The following is a 16,270-nucleotide window of genomic DNA, read 5'->3' as shown; positions in this document are numbered from 1 at the left end:
GCTCGCCCCCATCAAACATCTATGAGTAGAGGCCTCTAGGAACCTGCTCTAATTAGGTCTGAGAAGTGAGAAGGAACCACGCTCACCAGCCGGATTCTCAACAATCCAGAGCCTTCTCCATTTTCTCAGCTTCTGCACCGCAGGCTCTGGGCAGGTTTGAGAAAAGAATCAGGCTTCTAGCGATTGCCGTTATGCGGCGAGATGATGTTCAATGATTTTATGGGGGCCATAAATACAGGCTATTATGTGACTTTCACAAAACAGCATCAGTCTCCACATGGAAAAGTCACCTGTGGATTGCTAATTAAGGAAGGAAATAGTACAGCCGTATTCCAAACGATGAGCCGGGTAGCAAAGACATCCGTATTTGAGGCAAGCTCTCCACAGCAGGTAGGGATGTTAATCAAAAGATGTTCTACAAATAAAGTGCAATTACACTAAATTCCGTTGCATTCCGTAGCATGATCTCTGCTCAAAGAAAATGTCTCCAATTACCTTGATCATGCGATGCTCTTCCATACACAGTATCCATACTGTGGGCTTTTTTTGCAGCCAGGAGGAAACCACATGCTTTCTACTTACTAGCCAACTCCCCAGTTTGTACAGTTCTCCGAGGATGCCATCATTCTCATGGGGAAGATGGACTGGATAAGAAAACTCGCGTAACCTTTCTCCATACACGATTTCTGCCCGAGGGACGTTCGTCTAACCAAGCTTTACTAAAAACCCATCAGACACGGAGGCCAGACTAGGGATGAGGTGCCCAGCTCAGAGGGAGAGTGAGTGGGCCGCGCACCTGGCATGAGCAATCCCTACATCTCAACCATCCCGTTAATATCTGTGCAGCAGACACACCGCTGAGGCACTGAGGACTCAGTGGGATAGCTAAATAGACACGATGCATTGGGTATCAAGGGAAAAGAGAGCGGAGGGGGTAAAGACGGTGGGATGTGAGAGACCCCAAGGGCACCGCTGAACAACAAAGAAAGGCTCCATCAAACAGGTCGTCTTTTAACTGGGTTCCCAGTTGCGCTGTAATAATTAGACAAGAGGACATATATGGAGACACAATGTGCCACAGGCAAAAAAGGAATCCTTGTAATATCTGTCAGCTTCATTCTACACAATTAAAAGTAGAAGGGCAAATTGTCTGTATCACAGCATCCTACACATTTTTCTCTGCTCAGGCCAAGGGGGCAGCCTAAAAGCTCAGGGAAGGTGCAGAAACTAATTTCCCAGCCGACGCCTTCCATGGGCAGCTCTCAGTGGGAGGGCGGCCTAGGGAGGCATTGCTCACATCAGGGCAAAAATATACCCCTTCAAAACTGTCATCAAGAGTGAATAAACTGATCCACCGAGGATAACCGCCGCCCCACGTAACCTGAACCTTTTCATAAGATCGAGTCTCTAAACGTAGTTGCTCATTTTTTAATTCCAACAGGCTTGGATTTAAAGGCCTCCTGATCTCTCATCTAACCGAGACCAGATCTCTGTACATTGCAAGAATCAACCACCTCTCATTCATGTTGTCAGCCTTCTACGCCCCAAACTTCTACAGCTCGAAAAGGGATGAAGACAGACCCAGAATACCGACTTTCAGGAACTGACCTTCCCAAGTAATACCTGGCCACCTCCAAAGCCAGAGGCCACGCACACATGAACTCACCTCGCTGTCACTGACTTCTCTGTCATTAATGATGAAGCGGTAGCTGGCGTCTGGTGATAAGTGCTCAGCCTGCAGCCAGAAGCGGACCTGGCCCTTATCAAAAATCTCATAAGCTAATTCTGACTTCAGAGGAATCGCTACAGGGAGAAAAGGGATCACAAGTCAATAATGCGTGAATCCTTGTGAGAAGGAATAGCTGTGTACTACAGGAAAATATCAATCCTCATTATTAAATGTTTGGAGAATGTGAAACCCCGGAGTATTGAACTGGATTATGAAAACCAAAACAAAGAAATGAGACTCTAGTTGGCCTGGCGCTGCATTCAAAGCCTCCATGCCCCGTGAAGCCTTGCACGTGCACGGTCTGCTTTCCTGATGGGCCCGGTGACCACAGATGGATACATTCTTTCTGAATTCAATGTAATCCAATAACTGAAGATCCCATTTGATACAATTCTCACTTGGATTAAACAGCCACACTCAACCCAAAATCCAAAACACTGCATGCCATGAAAATTGCTACATGTTACAATATTAGCTAATACTTGTTTTGAGCGAATTGTTGACAAGTGTGTAAAAGCTGGCACACAAAACGAGGCCATCCTCTCCCCAGAGCGTCCCCCCCAGAGCTGCACGCGGTAACGAACATGCCTTCCCACAGCGCAATCCTGCTCTGAGCTCCAGGCTCACTTACTGGGATTTTTTATCTCATTGCTCAGCGTCACCAAACGTTCCATCTCTAAAATTAAGAAAAATATAATCACTGGTTTTGACCTGTACGTTCAGAAGCTGGCTTAAAAGCAAAGCAGAGATTTGACATCACATCACCAAGTTTAATTTGAGGCTGTGAAAGAAATTAGAACTGGGAGTTAAAAGGAGACATGGGGGCTTCCCTGGTGGTGCAGTGGTTGAGAGTCCGCCTGCCGATGCAGGGGATGCGGGTTCGTGCCCCGGTCCGGGAAGATCCCACATGCGGCAGAGCGGCTGGGCCCATGAGCCATGGCTGCTGAGCCTGTGCGTGCAGAGCCTGTGCTCCGCAACGGGAGAGGCCACAACAGTGAGAGGCCCGCGTATCACAAAAAAAAAAAAAAAAAAAAGGAGACATGGGATAAATATAACTTTGAATACTCCCTCCAGTGAATGACCGCCTGCAACTAACACCCTCACCATTTAAAGAACCCACTTACTAACGGGACCCGTTAGGACGGGTTAGGGCAGAGGTCCCTGGGAGTGGGGGGCACTGGGGGGGGCAGGTGTATTCCTCAAAGAGAGGAAGACCTACAGAGGGGGTATGTAAAGGGACCCATTTCCAGATCCTCTAATTCCATATGAACTCTTTCCTGAAATTGGTCGTTAAAAGCGTCCTGCTTCAGCACCTCTCTCACCCACCCAGAATTTCACTGTGGTGTATTATCATGAATTTAAATAATAAATAATAATGATACATTAAAAAGTAAAAATGCACTGCTCCTGAGACTCCCAAGAGCAAGTTAAGAAAAACTGAAGGTTCTAAACCATTTCTTTCCTTTTCCCTCCTTCCTTCCCCCCTCCTTCCTTCCTTCCTTTCTTCTTAAAATTAGCATTTAGAAATGAGACCATGGTCACCAAGGTCTGTATGCATCTGTTTATTTGAAATGAACAATGAAGCAGACTTTCTGTGACCACAAGTAACTCCACCTAGACGGCTGATCTGAGGGTGAGGGCTGACACCCCCATTAGGTCTCACAGTGGGAACTTCCATCCATCAAATGAGCTAACGGTGCAGCATCAAGGTTTTGCCTGAAATGTACTTGAGGTCCGTATACAGCATAAAATGTGCTGGAAATGCTCCTCCTTCGCAACGATTTAAAATTAAGGTGAAAACGTCATCTGCAAACTTTCAAATGGAGCAGAGGAGTACAGCACTTGTCAGAAGTCTTTAAGGATGTTTCGCTAGTAAAGAGCTGTGTGAAGCCCACTGAGTGAGGGTCAGAAAGGGCAGCTTAAAATGCAGGTGAGCAGATTCCGGTCCCTTCCCGCCTTGTCTGTGAGCAGCGAGCTTGCCAGGGAACCCAGGAAGCAGAGATGGTGCAGCCCCTCTGCTGTTCTACTGCTGGTCCCGTGAAATGCACATGGGCTCACCCCAATGCCCCCAACGTCTGCATGGGACCTGAGGACGCCTGCGGCCATCAGACCCCGTCCCCTCCCCACCCGTCCTAGGCGTCCCCCCTTGTATCCCTCTCCTGGGACCACACCCTTCACTGCAGCCAAGCAAGATGCCAGCTGATAAGGAAAGGATTAGACTATCAAACTTAAGGCATTTTAACTGAGGGCCCTCAGAGACTCAGAAGTTTTTAAAGGCCCAACATGGAGTTTTGAGGGTTCTGTCCAATGCTACACAGTTCCGTCCACATCACTGACTCATCATCGTACAGACTTGTAAAACTGGCTCTGACCAGCACGGGGTGGTAGATAAGGGCTGGACACAAACATCAACCCAGGCAGTGGAAGAATCCTCCTGCCGAGGCCAGTTCATTGTCTGGGGGACTCAGACCCCGGCCCCTGCCTAAGAGAAATGGCTGCTTTTCCCCGGGTCAGAGTAAACCGACTTCCTTCACTTCTTTCTGCTGTTTTCTGTTTATAACAGAGCGAGTGATTTTAACTATGGAAATTAAATATTATTTCACACACATAAAAAATATATACATATAAATGTGTGTGTATATATATACATGTATGTGTTTTCTTTCATCATCTGATTATTCGATTATTCCATGTTGGGAGAAAAGGGAGGATTCTTGCATCTGTGCGCCTCTCATTAATTTTACGGACTTATTTGCTAATATGCTACTTGCCAAACTAATGAAACGTAACTAAAACTCATCTCTAAAAGTACAAGTGGAAGGCTATAAAAGCAATATATACAGCAAGAAATAAAATACTCCCGGACCAGTGATTTCTTTAGTGGCTAGAGTACAAACTCAAGAGTTTGTGTAATTTCCAAAGGAATTTTTGGCTTTAAAAAGGATTCCCCACCCCCAGCCTCCTGCAAACACACACCCCTTTTCTAAGCAAATCAGTCTTTTCTCTGTTAGGGTCAATCTTTGAAAATGTTATAAAACCCCAAAAGGGAAGCCTATGTCCTACAGGTGTTACCTTTCTCATCCAAGACAAAGCTGGAGGACACACCATCCGTGTCACTGACGGACACAGAGTAAGTCCCTAAGTCCACTTTATCCAGATTCTTAAAGTACAGCTTCGAGCTGAAAGGGAAGGAAAGCCGGTATGTTAATTACTGTGTTTGCAGGCGTTCCTAAGAGGTGGTGATGGCCAACTCCAGAGTGGAACTTACTGGTCCCCCACGGTCTCGACCTTGAACCTCTCGTCACCTGCAATGTCCTCATAGGATTTGCACCACGTGAAGTGAGAGGCGTCCGTCATCTCCTGGCAGTCAAAGCTCAGGTAGATGTCGCCTTTTTCATCCACGCCCGCGCTGATCTCCTTGGTGCCTGCAGGGCGAGAACGCCAGGGAGCATCTTAGGAACACGGTATCCTTCCGAGTCCTGTTTTTGGAGGAGGGATGGCCCAGGCGGAGGGCTTGTTTTACATCGAATCATCAGGCTTTGCCTAGGGTCTACCCAGGACAGCGGGCAGATGTGAAAGAGTGAGCCCTCTGGGCAGCTGAAGGAAAGCAGGGAAGTTCAGGTTTGGGTTTTAAGTCATCACATGTCTGTCCACTTCCTTTTCTGCATCCAGCACCGCTGGAGAAAACCCTCTGGGCTGCCAACCCCGGCCATAACGATCCTTTTGCCCTTTGGGATCTGACCCTTCGCCACTCCTGGGGGCCCGGGCAGCGTGGTTAGGGCACTTGTTTCCCACACACCCGGGCTCTACTTTCTCCACTTTTTCCTTCGGGGGATTGTTTGTTTGTTTCTTCCTTTTTGACCAAGTGGACACCTGGCCCAACACAGGCCAGTCAGCATCTGTCCCTTAGGAATCAGAACTGGAGAAGACACGCCGGCCTGAGCCCGGTGCACACAGACGCGCCCCTTGCCAGGAGGACAGAGGAGCACAGAGCCGGTGGCAGGGTATCCATGGAGCCAATCTCCAGGGAGGGGAGAAATCCAGGGAAAACATGGTTTCCGGAGATCCTTCTCCCCGTGTATCCCATGAGCTCACCCCCCTCCCCTCGGAAGCACTTCCCCGCCAAGGTCCCCTCAGCTGGGCTCTTACTACTTTTAACCGAGAGGATTGCCAGCGGCTTTATAATTTCTGATCAAAACTCAGCAGTAACATAAAAGACCATCGTCATCCCTGCACGTTCTACTGCTGAAATGAAGACCCCGCCACCCTTGCAGAATGACCTCACGTGCCCCTTGCTGCCCAGGATGCTGGCGGGGGGGGCAGCGTGCAGTGGGTCTTTGAAGACATGCTGTACTGCGTCTGTCAGTCCAACTCCTTCTATAAATGTGACGGGTACCGTCCATGCATCCGTCGTCCATTCACACACACACGCGCATCCCTCCTCCCAGATCACCCTGCTGTGAGGTTTGCCCTGCTAACAGCCGAGCAGATGAGGCTCACCTGGCCTGGCCTCCACAAGTACCGGCTCCGACGTGTCTGAGGGCTTCCCCACCCCACTCGCATTTACTGCCCGGACACGGAAGATGTAGGTTTTTCCTTGGTGCAGGTCGCAGACCTTGAAAGAAGGAGGAAACGTCACATGTGAACAGACAGATGAAAATGACTTCATTCTTCATCACATTTTATTACAGACGTGTTTTCTTTTTACAAATAGCCTATTCTTCCAGTCGGAACAGCCGTACAGAGGAAATGCAGAAGGGAAAAGGAGACGGGCAGGCTCATGACCTCACTTGGCGAGAATAAACAGGGTTGCTACTGTTCTGATATATCCTCTTCTTTGTTCTTTGCATATTTTAAAGCAGAATTGAAATCATATCATCTAGTTTATAATCTGGTGTTGATATTTAACATAATTCTACGGGAGTAAATATCATTTCACATGTGATTTTTTAGTTTGTGCAAAATATCCTATCATTGGGGCAATATCAAAATTAAACCCATCTTGGGCTTCCCTGGTGGCGCAGTGGTTGAGGCTCTGCTTGCCAATGCAGGGGATACAGGTTCGTGCCCCGGTCTGGGAGGATCCCACATGCCGCGGAGCAGCTGGGCCCGTGAGCCATGGCCGCTGGGCCTGTGCGTCCGGAGCCTGTGCTCCACAACGAGAGAGGCCACAATAGTGAGAGGCCCGCATACCACACACAAAAAAATTAAACCCGTGTCTTATACATCTACGGATGATGTATATTGTAATCTGCATTGATAACCAAAAATAAAATGTATATTAGCTAATTTCTAATGAATTCATTTAGCTGGATTCTGAGCAGTTTTTGTTCATTCAGAAGACGACACTGATCTTGTTTCATGTTGTCCAACTGCTCTCCAGAGGCTGCTGTCCATTTACCTGTCACTCAGGTGCGGCCTTTCTTTAAGGAAGCACATTGCCTTTCTGTCTAAGCCACACCCCAGAGCCCACAACCCAAAGAAGAAAGCCTCTGATGAGGGCAGCTGGGTCCCCGGGTCTAAGCCACTGTCACCACTAACCTGACCCCGGTGACTGGTGAATTGCAGGTGCTAAAAACAGAAGTACTTGGAGAAAGAGGGGACAGAGAAATTACACATCATAATTCTGTCAAATGTGTTCACACTGTGTGTATGTGTGTATGTGTGTTTATCAGATAGACGTGCATCAGCGATCACGGGAACTGAGTGAAGTAAACGTGGGCTTGGTGCGGAAAGACATAATTCTAGTCATCACTGTGGAAGGCACATCAACACAGTCCATGACCGTGAAGTGTCAGCACCACCGGGGATTGTCAGGTGGCAGGAAGCAGAGGAAACCCACCCAGATGGTCCCCCCACGCAGTCGTTCCCCACGTCCACGGAGGGGCGGGCGCCTCCTGGAACCCCGCTGGCTGGCAGCAGGGGTACCCGTTCGTGTGCACAGTTCCCTGGGGGCTTTGAGCTAGACCCCCGACAGGGATGAAACACGTTCCCCAGAAGACAATGCCTGAGAAGGTGTACCGTCACCTTTAGGTAGCGATGTGCTGTGGTGGCCTCGTTGACGGTGATCCACTCTTCGGAATCCTCTTCCTTAAGGTCCACGAAATACCCAGAGATGGGGCTGCTGCCCGAATACACCGGGGCCTTCCAGAGAAGCACCAGGGACGTGTCCCGGACCTCGCAGAACGTCAGGTCGTAGGCAGGACCTGAAAAGTCAGGTGAGCCTGTGGACTAACTCACGAGTCCACACACTAGCCCGGGACCAGCAGGTATGTCTCACAGAGAGAAAGGTGTGCAGGAGAGGATCCTGAGGTACCCACCCACCTGCTGGGCTGGAAACCTGGGCATCACAGGACTCACCCAGGGAGTCTGACCACCCGGGGAACCAAGCTCTCACCAGCTCCACCAGCCTAGTACCCCAGGCCCGCCTGTGAGTAACCAAGCCCAGGTCCAGGGGAGCCTGGAGCAGTAAAGGCAGGAGGGGTCCCACCCTAACCAACCAGTCTAAGCCCCCCAAAGCCCCTGGGAACTTCCACAGCTTCTCCTTCCACTGACTCTTCCAAGGGGAAAACATTAATTTCATTGAAACAAGTATCCCCCACCCCCAAAAAATAAAGGAAAAGCCACATCATCTGGCCACAGAACTGAACAGTTTCTAGAGATTTTCAGCTTCAACTTCAGGTCCGTTGTTTCGTCTCACTTTGTTTTGTTCAAACCGTGAGCATATTATCCATGGCATTAGGGGTCCTGATGGACCGGATACAGAGAAATCAATGCCCAGTCCCTGCAAGTTTGCGAAAACAGTTTGAAATGTGGAGCCGTGAGTAAATGCAGAGATTCTGTCAATGTTCACTTTAGAACCAGAGGCCCCAAGCTCCCACGTGCTCTGGGAGGAGGAGACCTGAGTGAAGACACAGTCAGTAAGGTCCTGCTGTCCCTACGCTGGCCCAGCTGGAGCCTCTCCTGCTGGGAGCTGGCCTCCCTCCGCCCCTTTGGGAGAAGTCCACCTGGCGCAGGCCTGCCCTGGACCCGCCTCCGGCCACAGCATCCTCGACTCGGGGGAGCAGCTGGGGGTGGGTGGCCCCACAGCCTCACACTTCAGTGCTAATGACTCCGTGCCTGTCACTGCCCTACCTGTGTGTCCACGGCCCAGACCACAGGGCGGGGCCACCTAAGGCACAGCTCTGCCCCGGGCCTGGCACGTGGTAGTGGTACCAGGATCTGTGCAGAGTGACTGAAGCCTGCTGGCTGCAGAGGCTGGGAAGGCCCCCTCTCCGGCCAGCCCTGCGTGTGCACGCGAGGTACCCAGGGGTGAGTCCTGGAGAGACCGTCTTACCCGGTTCCGGCGCCGTCCAGGCCTCGCACTTGAAGAGCTCGCTGGGGTCCGACGGCTGCCCGATCCCCACGAGGTTGGTGGCAGCAATTCTGAATTCGTAGAGTGAGCCTTCTGCCAAGCCCTCCACCTATTCAGAGGATGTTTAAATTATAGATGAACCCACAGACGTAGAAAACAAGCTCATGGTTACCAAAGAGGAAAGCAGGGGAGGGATAAATTAGGAGGTTGGGATTCACAGGTACACCCTCCTGTATATAAAATCGATAAACAACAAGGACCTACTGTACAGCACAGGGAACCACACTCAGTATTTTGTAATAACCTATAAGGGAAAAGAATCTGAAGAATACATATATACACATATGTGTATGTATAACTGAATCACAGTTGTACACCTGAAACTAACACAACATTGTAAATCAGCCGTACTTTAATTTTTTTTAATTAATTAATTAATAGGTGAAACAAAAGCTGCGTTACGACCCACAATCCATCGGGGGAAAGCGGGTATTCCTGGTTGATTTATAGATGGAATGTGAGGGTGAGGGACCTTGTCAGTAAGTCGAGTACGTGTCTGTGGAAGGTTATTGATCCACCTGCATGTTACAGTCACCACCTTCACCCCGACACGGTTTGCCTCATTCACTCCATAAACCTTCCCCCCGGGGATGACGTGATGACCCAGGCAGGAAGACAGGCTCAGAGACAAAAGCCACAAGGAGCCAGTGGAAGAACGGTGGGCGGGACCTGACCTCGGGCCCAGGCTCTCCACCCTCCACCCCCGGCGGCACCGCACCTGGGGTGTCAAGGGCCCGGGACGGGAAGCATCCTCGCCGGGGGCGGTGGGGAGTGACCTGTCTCCTCCCCGCACACTGGCTGGAGGCCCCTGAGGGTCCACTCTGCCTGGTCGGTGCCACAAAAGATGGAGGGAAGGCCCTGGACCAGACCATCAGCCCTGCCTGGCAGCCCGGCCACTGGATCAAACACAGCATCTGGATGACATTGTCTCAACACAACAGCTCCCAAAGCAAGCACGAGTCACGTGGAGCCGCTTTATCCCCCGGAAGGCAGGTCTGGCCTCGTGGAATGCCGGCATTCAGAAAGTACGTGGGCATTTCCTCCGGAGTTTGGGACCTGACAGCCAATAGTAAGGTGTCCGGGGACAAGCGTGCACAAAACACCAGGATCTTCGCACCGAGCTTGAATTTTGGCAATATGCGTCATACACAATAAAACGCATGAGAAATACGTATTGCATAAATATAGGTATTAGCACAGAATCTTGTACAAGACAGGGATTAGACCTCCTCTCCGCCTCCCGCAAAAAACCCCTCGCTTTACCGCGTGACTCCTGTGAATGAACAGGTGGGCGTGCTGCCCGGTAACCGCATGAGCTACCGTCACCAACCCGCGTGCTCCGTTAAGTAAACACCTTCTCCCTCATCTCTCTCACGAGAAGCCCCGTGTGGTGGCTCACGGGGAGGAGTGGGGGCTCAGGGAGGTGAGAGCTGTTGCCCGCGGGCCATCGAGGGCTCGCCTGGCGACTTGGTTCTGCTCTTTCTTACTCCAGGTCCGTGTGGCTCGCGCTCCCTGCACCCGGATGGAACGTGTAGTTGGGCAAGAGGCTCACTGGGAAGCCTGAGCACACGCCTTCCTTGGGAAACGGGGACAAACAAGCAGAGGAGCCTCGATCGTCACCGTCTCCTGCGCATCCTGCCCCGAGGCTGAGAGCTCCAGCCACTGGGCTGGAGGCCGGATGCCGCTCACAGCAACACCTGCACCTGCAAACGACCCACCTGTCGGCTCGCCTCCTCTGCTTCACTTCTCAAGAGAAGATGCTCCGTGACCCTAAGTTCTCGTGGTGAATTGTTTCATTCATTTTTGTTTCTGTGTCAAATTGCCTAATGTCACTGAACTCTGAGACACAGAACGGGGACCCTGCCCCACAGGAGAAATTGCCTGCAAAAGGGAACGAGTCCATGAGCACCCACCGTCAGGATCCTCTCTTGGAGAGGCGAGGCGTTGACCTCATGCCAGTTTTTGTGGTGAGCCTCTCTCTTGTCTATGTAGTAACCGAGGATGGGTGAGCCACCGCTGAACTTAGGCACCTTCCAGCCCAGGGTCATGGAGTGGCCGTCACAGTTCAGAAGGGTGATCCCGTAAGGATGGGACGGGACGGCTGCAGGAAACACATCGGGAAAGTCACCCGGATCTTAGTGCAATAACCATTAACCTACCGCGGCCGGCTCCAGCATCTCAGAGGGACGGGCAGCAATGGGAGATGGCCCTGGGTGCCTGTCCCCTCTGTCCTGTCCAGGTCTCCCTGCTCACCATCTTCGCTTGTCTTTGTCTCTTCTTTTAAAGAAAGTAAGTTTTTAAAAAGCTTCTTTCATATATATTTATTGCAATTTCTAAATACATCTTCCAATACATACATCCATACATACATCCTCCAATATTTCAATAATACAAAGGCCAAGAAGGACACTTGAGACAAAAGACTCTCCCCCTCCTCTAAGGAAAACCTTGAGAGAGCAGCTTTCTCATCACGCCCATGAAGAATGACAACCTCACCTTCCACAGCCAGTGATGACCGATAGACTTAGGCCAGTGAGTCTTAACTTCCCCCATAGTTATAGAAACTTCAGATTAATTCAAATGAGTATGAATTCAAGTTTCCCTTTTGAACACCCTGCTCGGAAATGGACCATCTTTTCCTAACAGGTTGAAGAGGATGTGTCTCTGCTTCCCCCCTCCCCAACTCCGAGCAACCTACGTCCAATCATCCTCTGTTACCCGAGATACAGGTACCTGGGAATGAACTGGTCTTATTGCATAATTAAAACATAAATGATTGGCTTTCATTTAGTAGGAATTACTTGAAGAGGCTAGTGGTAATGTTTGAAAGTCCCTCCTGGGAAAAACTGATAGATTATAATGAGCTTAAAATAAGAGTTAATCTTTTACTATACTACCCACCTAAGTATCATCAGATTTGACATTCCTTAGAAATTCCAGTAACGTTATTCTATCTATTGTTAGACGAGAAATCATAATTTCTGAAGATACTTTTAGATTTAGTTGAAGACAAAAATAAAGAGCAAAACATTTCTCTCAGAAGCGAACAGATAATACTATGATTCAAAATGTGTCTAAGAGGCGATCGTGGTTCTAAATCTTCCTGAATACTTTTAAGTCATGGGGTCCATTTTATATGAAACAACCAGACCAACATTACACAACACAGAGCTGCACAGATCAAGTTTCCTAGGGCCCATCACTGCAAGTTTGGCCCCGAAGTGTTCTGTGTGGTCAGAATAATAATTTTGAAAGATCACTATTTATGAACAAAGCCACAGAGTTACATAAACATTTGAAATCCTCTGGAATGACGTTAAGTTCCTTGAGCTAAGAATAGCTGAAAAGGCCATCGACGTTCTGTTTTGAACGCACCGATTTTGAAAAGAGACGGTCACACCCTACAGCATACATTGTAATGGGGGCACATGAGCTTGGAAACCAGTGTGACCTCTGATAATATTTTCTATTTTCAATTTGCATTTTACTAGCATATTATCCTTTCTCCCTCTCACACTGGCATTTCCAAGCCAATTGATGAGAGGTTTCCACAGAACTGCATGTTCTCTGTTCAACAATTTACATCCACTTTTCCCCTCCGGTAATATTCTAAACGGCATCATAAAGGTTTGTTCATGCAGAAATGAAAACGTAGTGGAGAACCGAAAGCTGGCACAGAGTCGCCCATGAATTACTTACTGAGGGCGGCCTGGACTCTTATGACGTCAGACTCCTGAGAATTCTCACTCGTCCCAACAGCATTAACGGCTTTAACTCGGAAGATGTACTGCTCGCCGGTGGTTAGGCCGTGCACCACAAACCTGACAAAAACACGAATCGGGGGCGTGAATACAAGGCTCAACCCTTTTTCTTCCTACAATAGACACAGAGAGCATCTTGAACACGCCACGAACATCCGTCACTGGGACTGAAAAGAAGTTTACTTCTTCGAGTGCCTCATGGATGCATATTAATTCCAATCAACACGCCACGTCCAAACGTAAGCCAGCAACAGCCAACGACTCTGGGGCTGAAGGGAGCTGGACTCGGGGGGCGGCGGGGGCACCAGCTGCTGCCCGCGGGGGGTGTGGGAAGCAAAGCCCTGGAAATCCTGAGTGACCTCACTCAGTGCCAAGGCTCCCCCTTCATTTCCAAGCCCTCTGGTTTTCTCTGCATCGAAGCTCTATTCTAAAGTAGGGTTCCTCTCCTTTCCTAAAAGAACTCACGTCTGTAAAACTTAAGGAGAAGGAGTGACACCACACTGGCTAAGATTTGGCTTGGAGACCGGCTTGGACACCTAACAGATTTTATGTCCTCAGTCAAGTTACCTAACCCCGGAAAGACTTTGTTTTCCCATCTGTGAAAGAGGATCATAGTACCTACTTCTCAGCACAGCCACCTTGCACACGGTAAGTACTCAGTAAACGTGAGCAACAGTTATTTATCTCCGAGTCTGCAAACATGTATCAGGCATTCACGAAATTCCTGCACTAGAATATTTGAGGTATTTTGTTCTGGGAGCTCTTCCTGCACTCGCTGGCGTGGACTGTGCATAACATCTAACTTTAGCATCAGTTGTGTCTCTTCTTTTCCAGCCACAGCTTTTTCCAATTTATTGGTTTTTAAAGAGTGAAGAGGGAAGGGTGTCAGAGACGTAATGGATAACCCGTCCGCAGTGGAGGATCTGACAGCTGCTTTCCTAAGAGCGTCCTACGGGAATCCTAACACACCCAGGCCTTCCCTGCAGGCCGTGAGACGGGAGCAAGTCCGTGTCGGCAGAAAAGATGCTCGGCCCCACTGCAGGCAGAGCCGCCGTCGCCCCTGCACAGGAGCCTCTCTCCACCCCCTCCCCGGCTTTGTGCAATTGGTGGCCAGAGGGAGGGCCTGTCAGCTTTGTGAACAAAGCAATTTTAAAAGTTCAAAACATCAATGCAGAGAAATAAAACACCCTTCCCAACCCGGTCGCTACTTTAACTCTCCTGTTCAGGGTAAGTCTTAAACGCTGAGTACGTCAGAGGAGATGCTCTGGGGCTTTTCTTCATCGACAGACAAAGCACTTCAGCCACGGGGTAGAACTAGCTCCCCAGCTTCCAGCTCTGCAGCCCCCATGTGTGGGTGAGGAACCCGGCCCGTGGTGTGGACGTCACAGGTGTTCCTGCCGTGGCCCCTGCACCCGAAGGCCCCGTGGGTCCCGGGGGGTGTGCTTCCCACGTTTTCTCGGGGGCGAGGATGTCAGGTGGAGGGGGACCCGGGCAGGCAGCACCTGTTGTAGCCGACGGGCTTGTGGTTACAGGGCTCCCAGACGGTGGACCCAGCCACGCAGCAGTCCACGTAGTAGCCAAGCAGGTCCTCCTTGTGCTTCGGCTGGTCCCACTGCACCACCACTGACGTCCTTGTGTTCCGGGAGGTGACAACGCGGCCGGGGGCTGAGGGGACCACTGTGCAGGGGGGACAGGGACACAGGCTCAGCGGCATGGGAGTCTGGGGGCACGCCAGAGACCCACAGGCCCTCCCGTCCGCAGAGCTTGGGGCTTTAGATGAGATTTGGACAAGGAAGACGCTGCAGGGCAAGGGGGCACCCAGGAGGTTCCGGGCAGTCCCTGTGCTCTCTGTCCCCAAGTCCCTCCCTTCCGAAGAAAGAGATTCCCATCACGGAATCTCCTGCCCCTGCTGCCCCTACAGACCCATCCACAAAACTCCCCCAGTGACACACACGCTTTACTACCCAGGAAGGAACTATGTGGGGATATAAAATTAGCCATTTAAAAAAAAATAGGACACAATTCTATCAGATTCAAGGGACTCTGCAAGGGACTCAGAATCAAACCATGGATTTCTCCCCTCGCACAATTCAGAATTTCTCTAATCTGTATCTGACATCTTCTGCGAGGGAACTTCAAGCCATATGGGCAAGAAACCCTGATGCATTTAGGGTTGGGTTTTTTTTTTTTTAAGTGGCCATTGCCTAAAAATATTGCTAATCCATTGATTGGTTTCATAAAAAGAAGACGGAACTTTGGAGAAATGTTGACCAAAACAAGGCAGAGAGATCTTCATCTCTTGTAAAACGGAATTTTAAGGCAATTTGAATTTTAAATCACGTGCGACACTAACGTCTTTATCAACGCAGGTGCTGGTTGTCCAACACGGGGGACGTTGTTCGGGGCCCATCCTACAGTTTGGTCACTCGCGCTAACTCACCGATGGTGTCCTGGGCCTGAATGGGGGCGGTGATTTCCGACGGGTCGCTCAGGCCATGCTTATTTGCTGACAACACTCGGAACACGTATGGTTTCCCCTCGGCGAGATCGAAGACAGCGTATCGGGGGGACCTCACGGCCGTCTGTGCGTTGACCCGCTGCCAGCTCCCGCTCCCGACCACGGACTGCAAAGACAGCGGCCTCGATGGAGACATGCCCCCCAGACCCGCGTGGGGGGAGGGGATGCTCCGCTCTGGCCCTCAATTACACCGTGGGGGACCCACAGCCCACGGCACCTCCGGGGCCATCAATACCTCTGTTCTGAATTTTAGGAAAAGAAAGTCAATTTGGAGAAGGAGGTGAGAAACTACCCAAAGTTGGAAATGTTACCAGAGAACATTTTTACGTGAAAGCCAATAACCTATGGAAATCTTCAGGGAATCAATACATAGGTCGTAGTTTTAGTAAAGACAGGATGAACTCTAAACAATTAGAGATAATTGAGGAGCAGACGTGTAAAATTCCATCATAACTGCTCGCATTCCAGTTTAAACCTTTTGCTCTTTCTCAGCTATTATAGTAATAACAAAGGGACAGCAACCTAAATGACCAGCAATAGGGTGGGTACATTATGATACAAAATGACGCATATACACTAAATGTAGCCGTTTAAATTACTGTATAAAGATCTTTACTCAGAGGAGAGGAATTGTATCATTTTGTTAAATGTAATACAAGTTGCCAGTTGTATGTATGATATATCAAGATATAAAAACCGATGGAGAAAAAGACTAAATATGTCCCACATGTTAATAATGACTATTTTGCGTGATCAAATTATCGGTGATTTTCATTTTGTTCTATATAACATATACGTGTTTTCCAAATTTTCTACGCTGCGTGTTTAAGTTTTATCATTGGCAATTA

At 49.7% G+C, this 16,270-nt stretch overlaps 1 protein-coding gene and 1 long non-coding RNA gene across 2 annotated transcripts in view; one reads left to right on the top strand and one right to left on the bottom strand.

The window, feature by feature from the left end:
* MYOM2 (myomesin 2) overlaps positions 1-16,270 on the bottom strand; it is an 81,289-nt gene that overhangs the window by 24,680 nt on the left and 40,339 nt on the right. The window contains exons 15-25 of the mRNA XM_004281757.3: positions 15,345-15,528; positions 14,407-14,581; positions 12,843-12,964; positions 11,057-11,244; positions 9,066-9,192; positions 7,757-7,935; positions 6,230-6,344; positions 4,998-5,154; positions 4,802-4,908; positions 2,361-2,405; positions 1,667-1,803 (exon numbers count right to left, since the gene is read on the bottom strand). Coding sequence (XP_004281805.2) covers positions 1,667-1,803; positions 2,361-2,405; positions 4,802-4,908; positions 4,998-5,154; positions 6,230-6,344; positions 7,757-7,935; positions 9,066-9,192; positions 11,057-11,244; positions 12,843-12,964; positions 14,407-14,581; positions 15,345-15,528 — 1,536 coding nt within the window. The remainder of the gene's footprint in view (positions 1-1,666; positions 1,804-2,360; positions 2,406-4,801; positions 4,909-4,997; positions 5,155-6,229; positions 6,345-7,756; positions 7,936-9,065; positions 9,193-11,056; positions 11,245-12,842; positions 12,965-14,406; positions 14,582-15,344; positions 15,529-16,270) is intronic.
* On the top strand, positions 13,066-15,357 carry LOC125962837 (uncharacterized). The gene is made up of 3 exons (XR_007474637.1): positions 13,066-13,143; positions 13,363-13,552; positions 15,274-15,357. It is a non-coding gene; the product is annotated as an uncharacterized LOC125962837 (long non-coding RNA).

The sequence above is a fragment of the Orcinus orca genome, chromosome 21, assembly GCF_937001465.1.
Source record: "Orcinus orca chromosome 21, mOrcOrc1.1, whole genome shotgun sequence".
In the NCBI taxonomy this organism is placed as follows: Eukaryota; Metazoa; Chordata; class Mammalia; order Artiodactyla; family Delphinidae; genus Orcinus; species Orcinus orca.
This window is presented reverse-complemented; position numbering and strand designations above follow the sequence as displayed.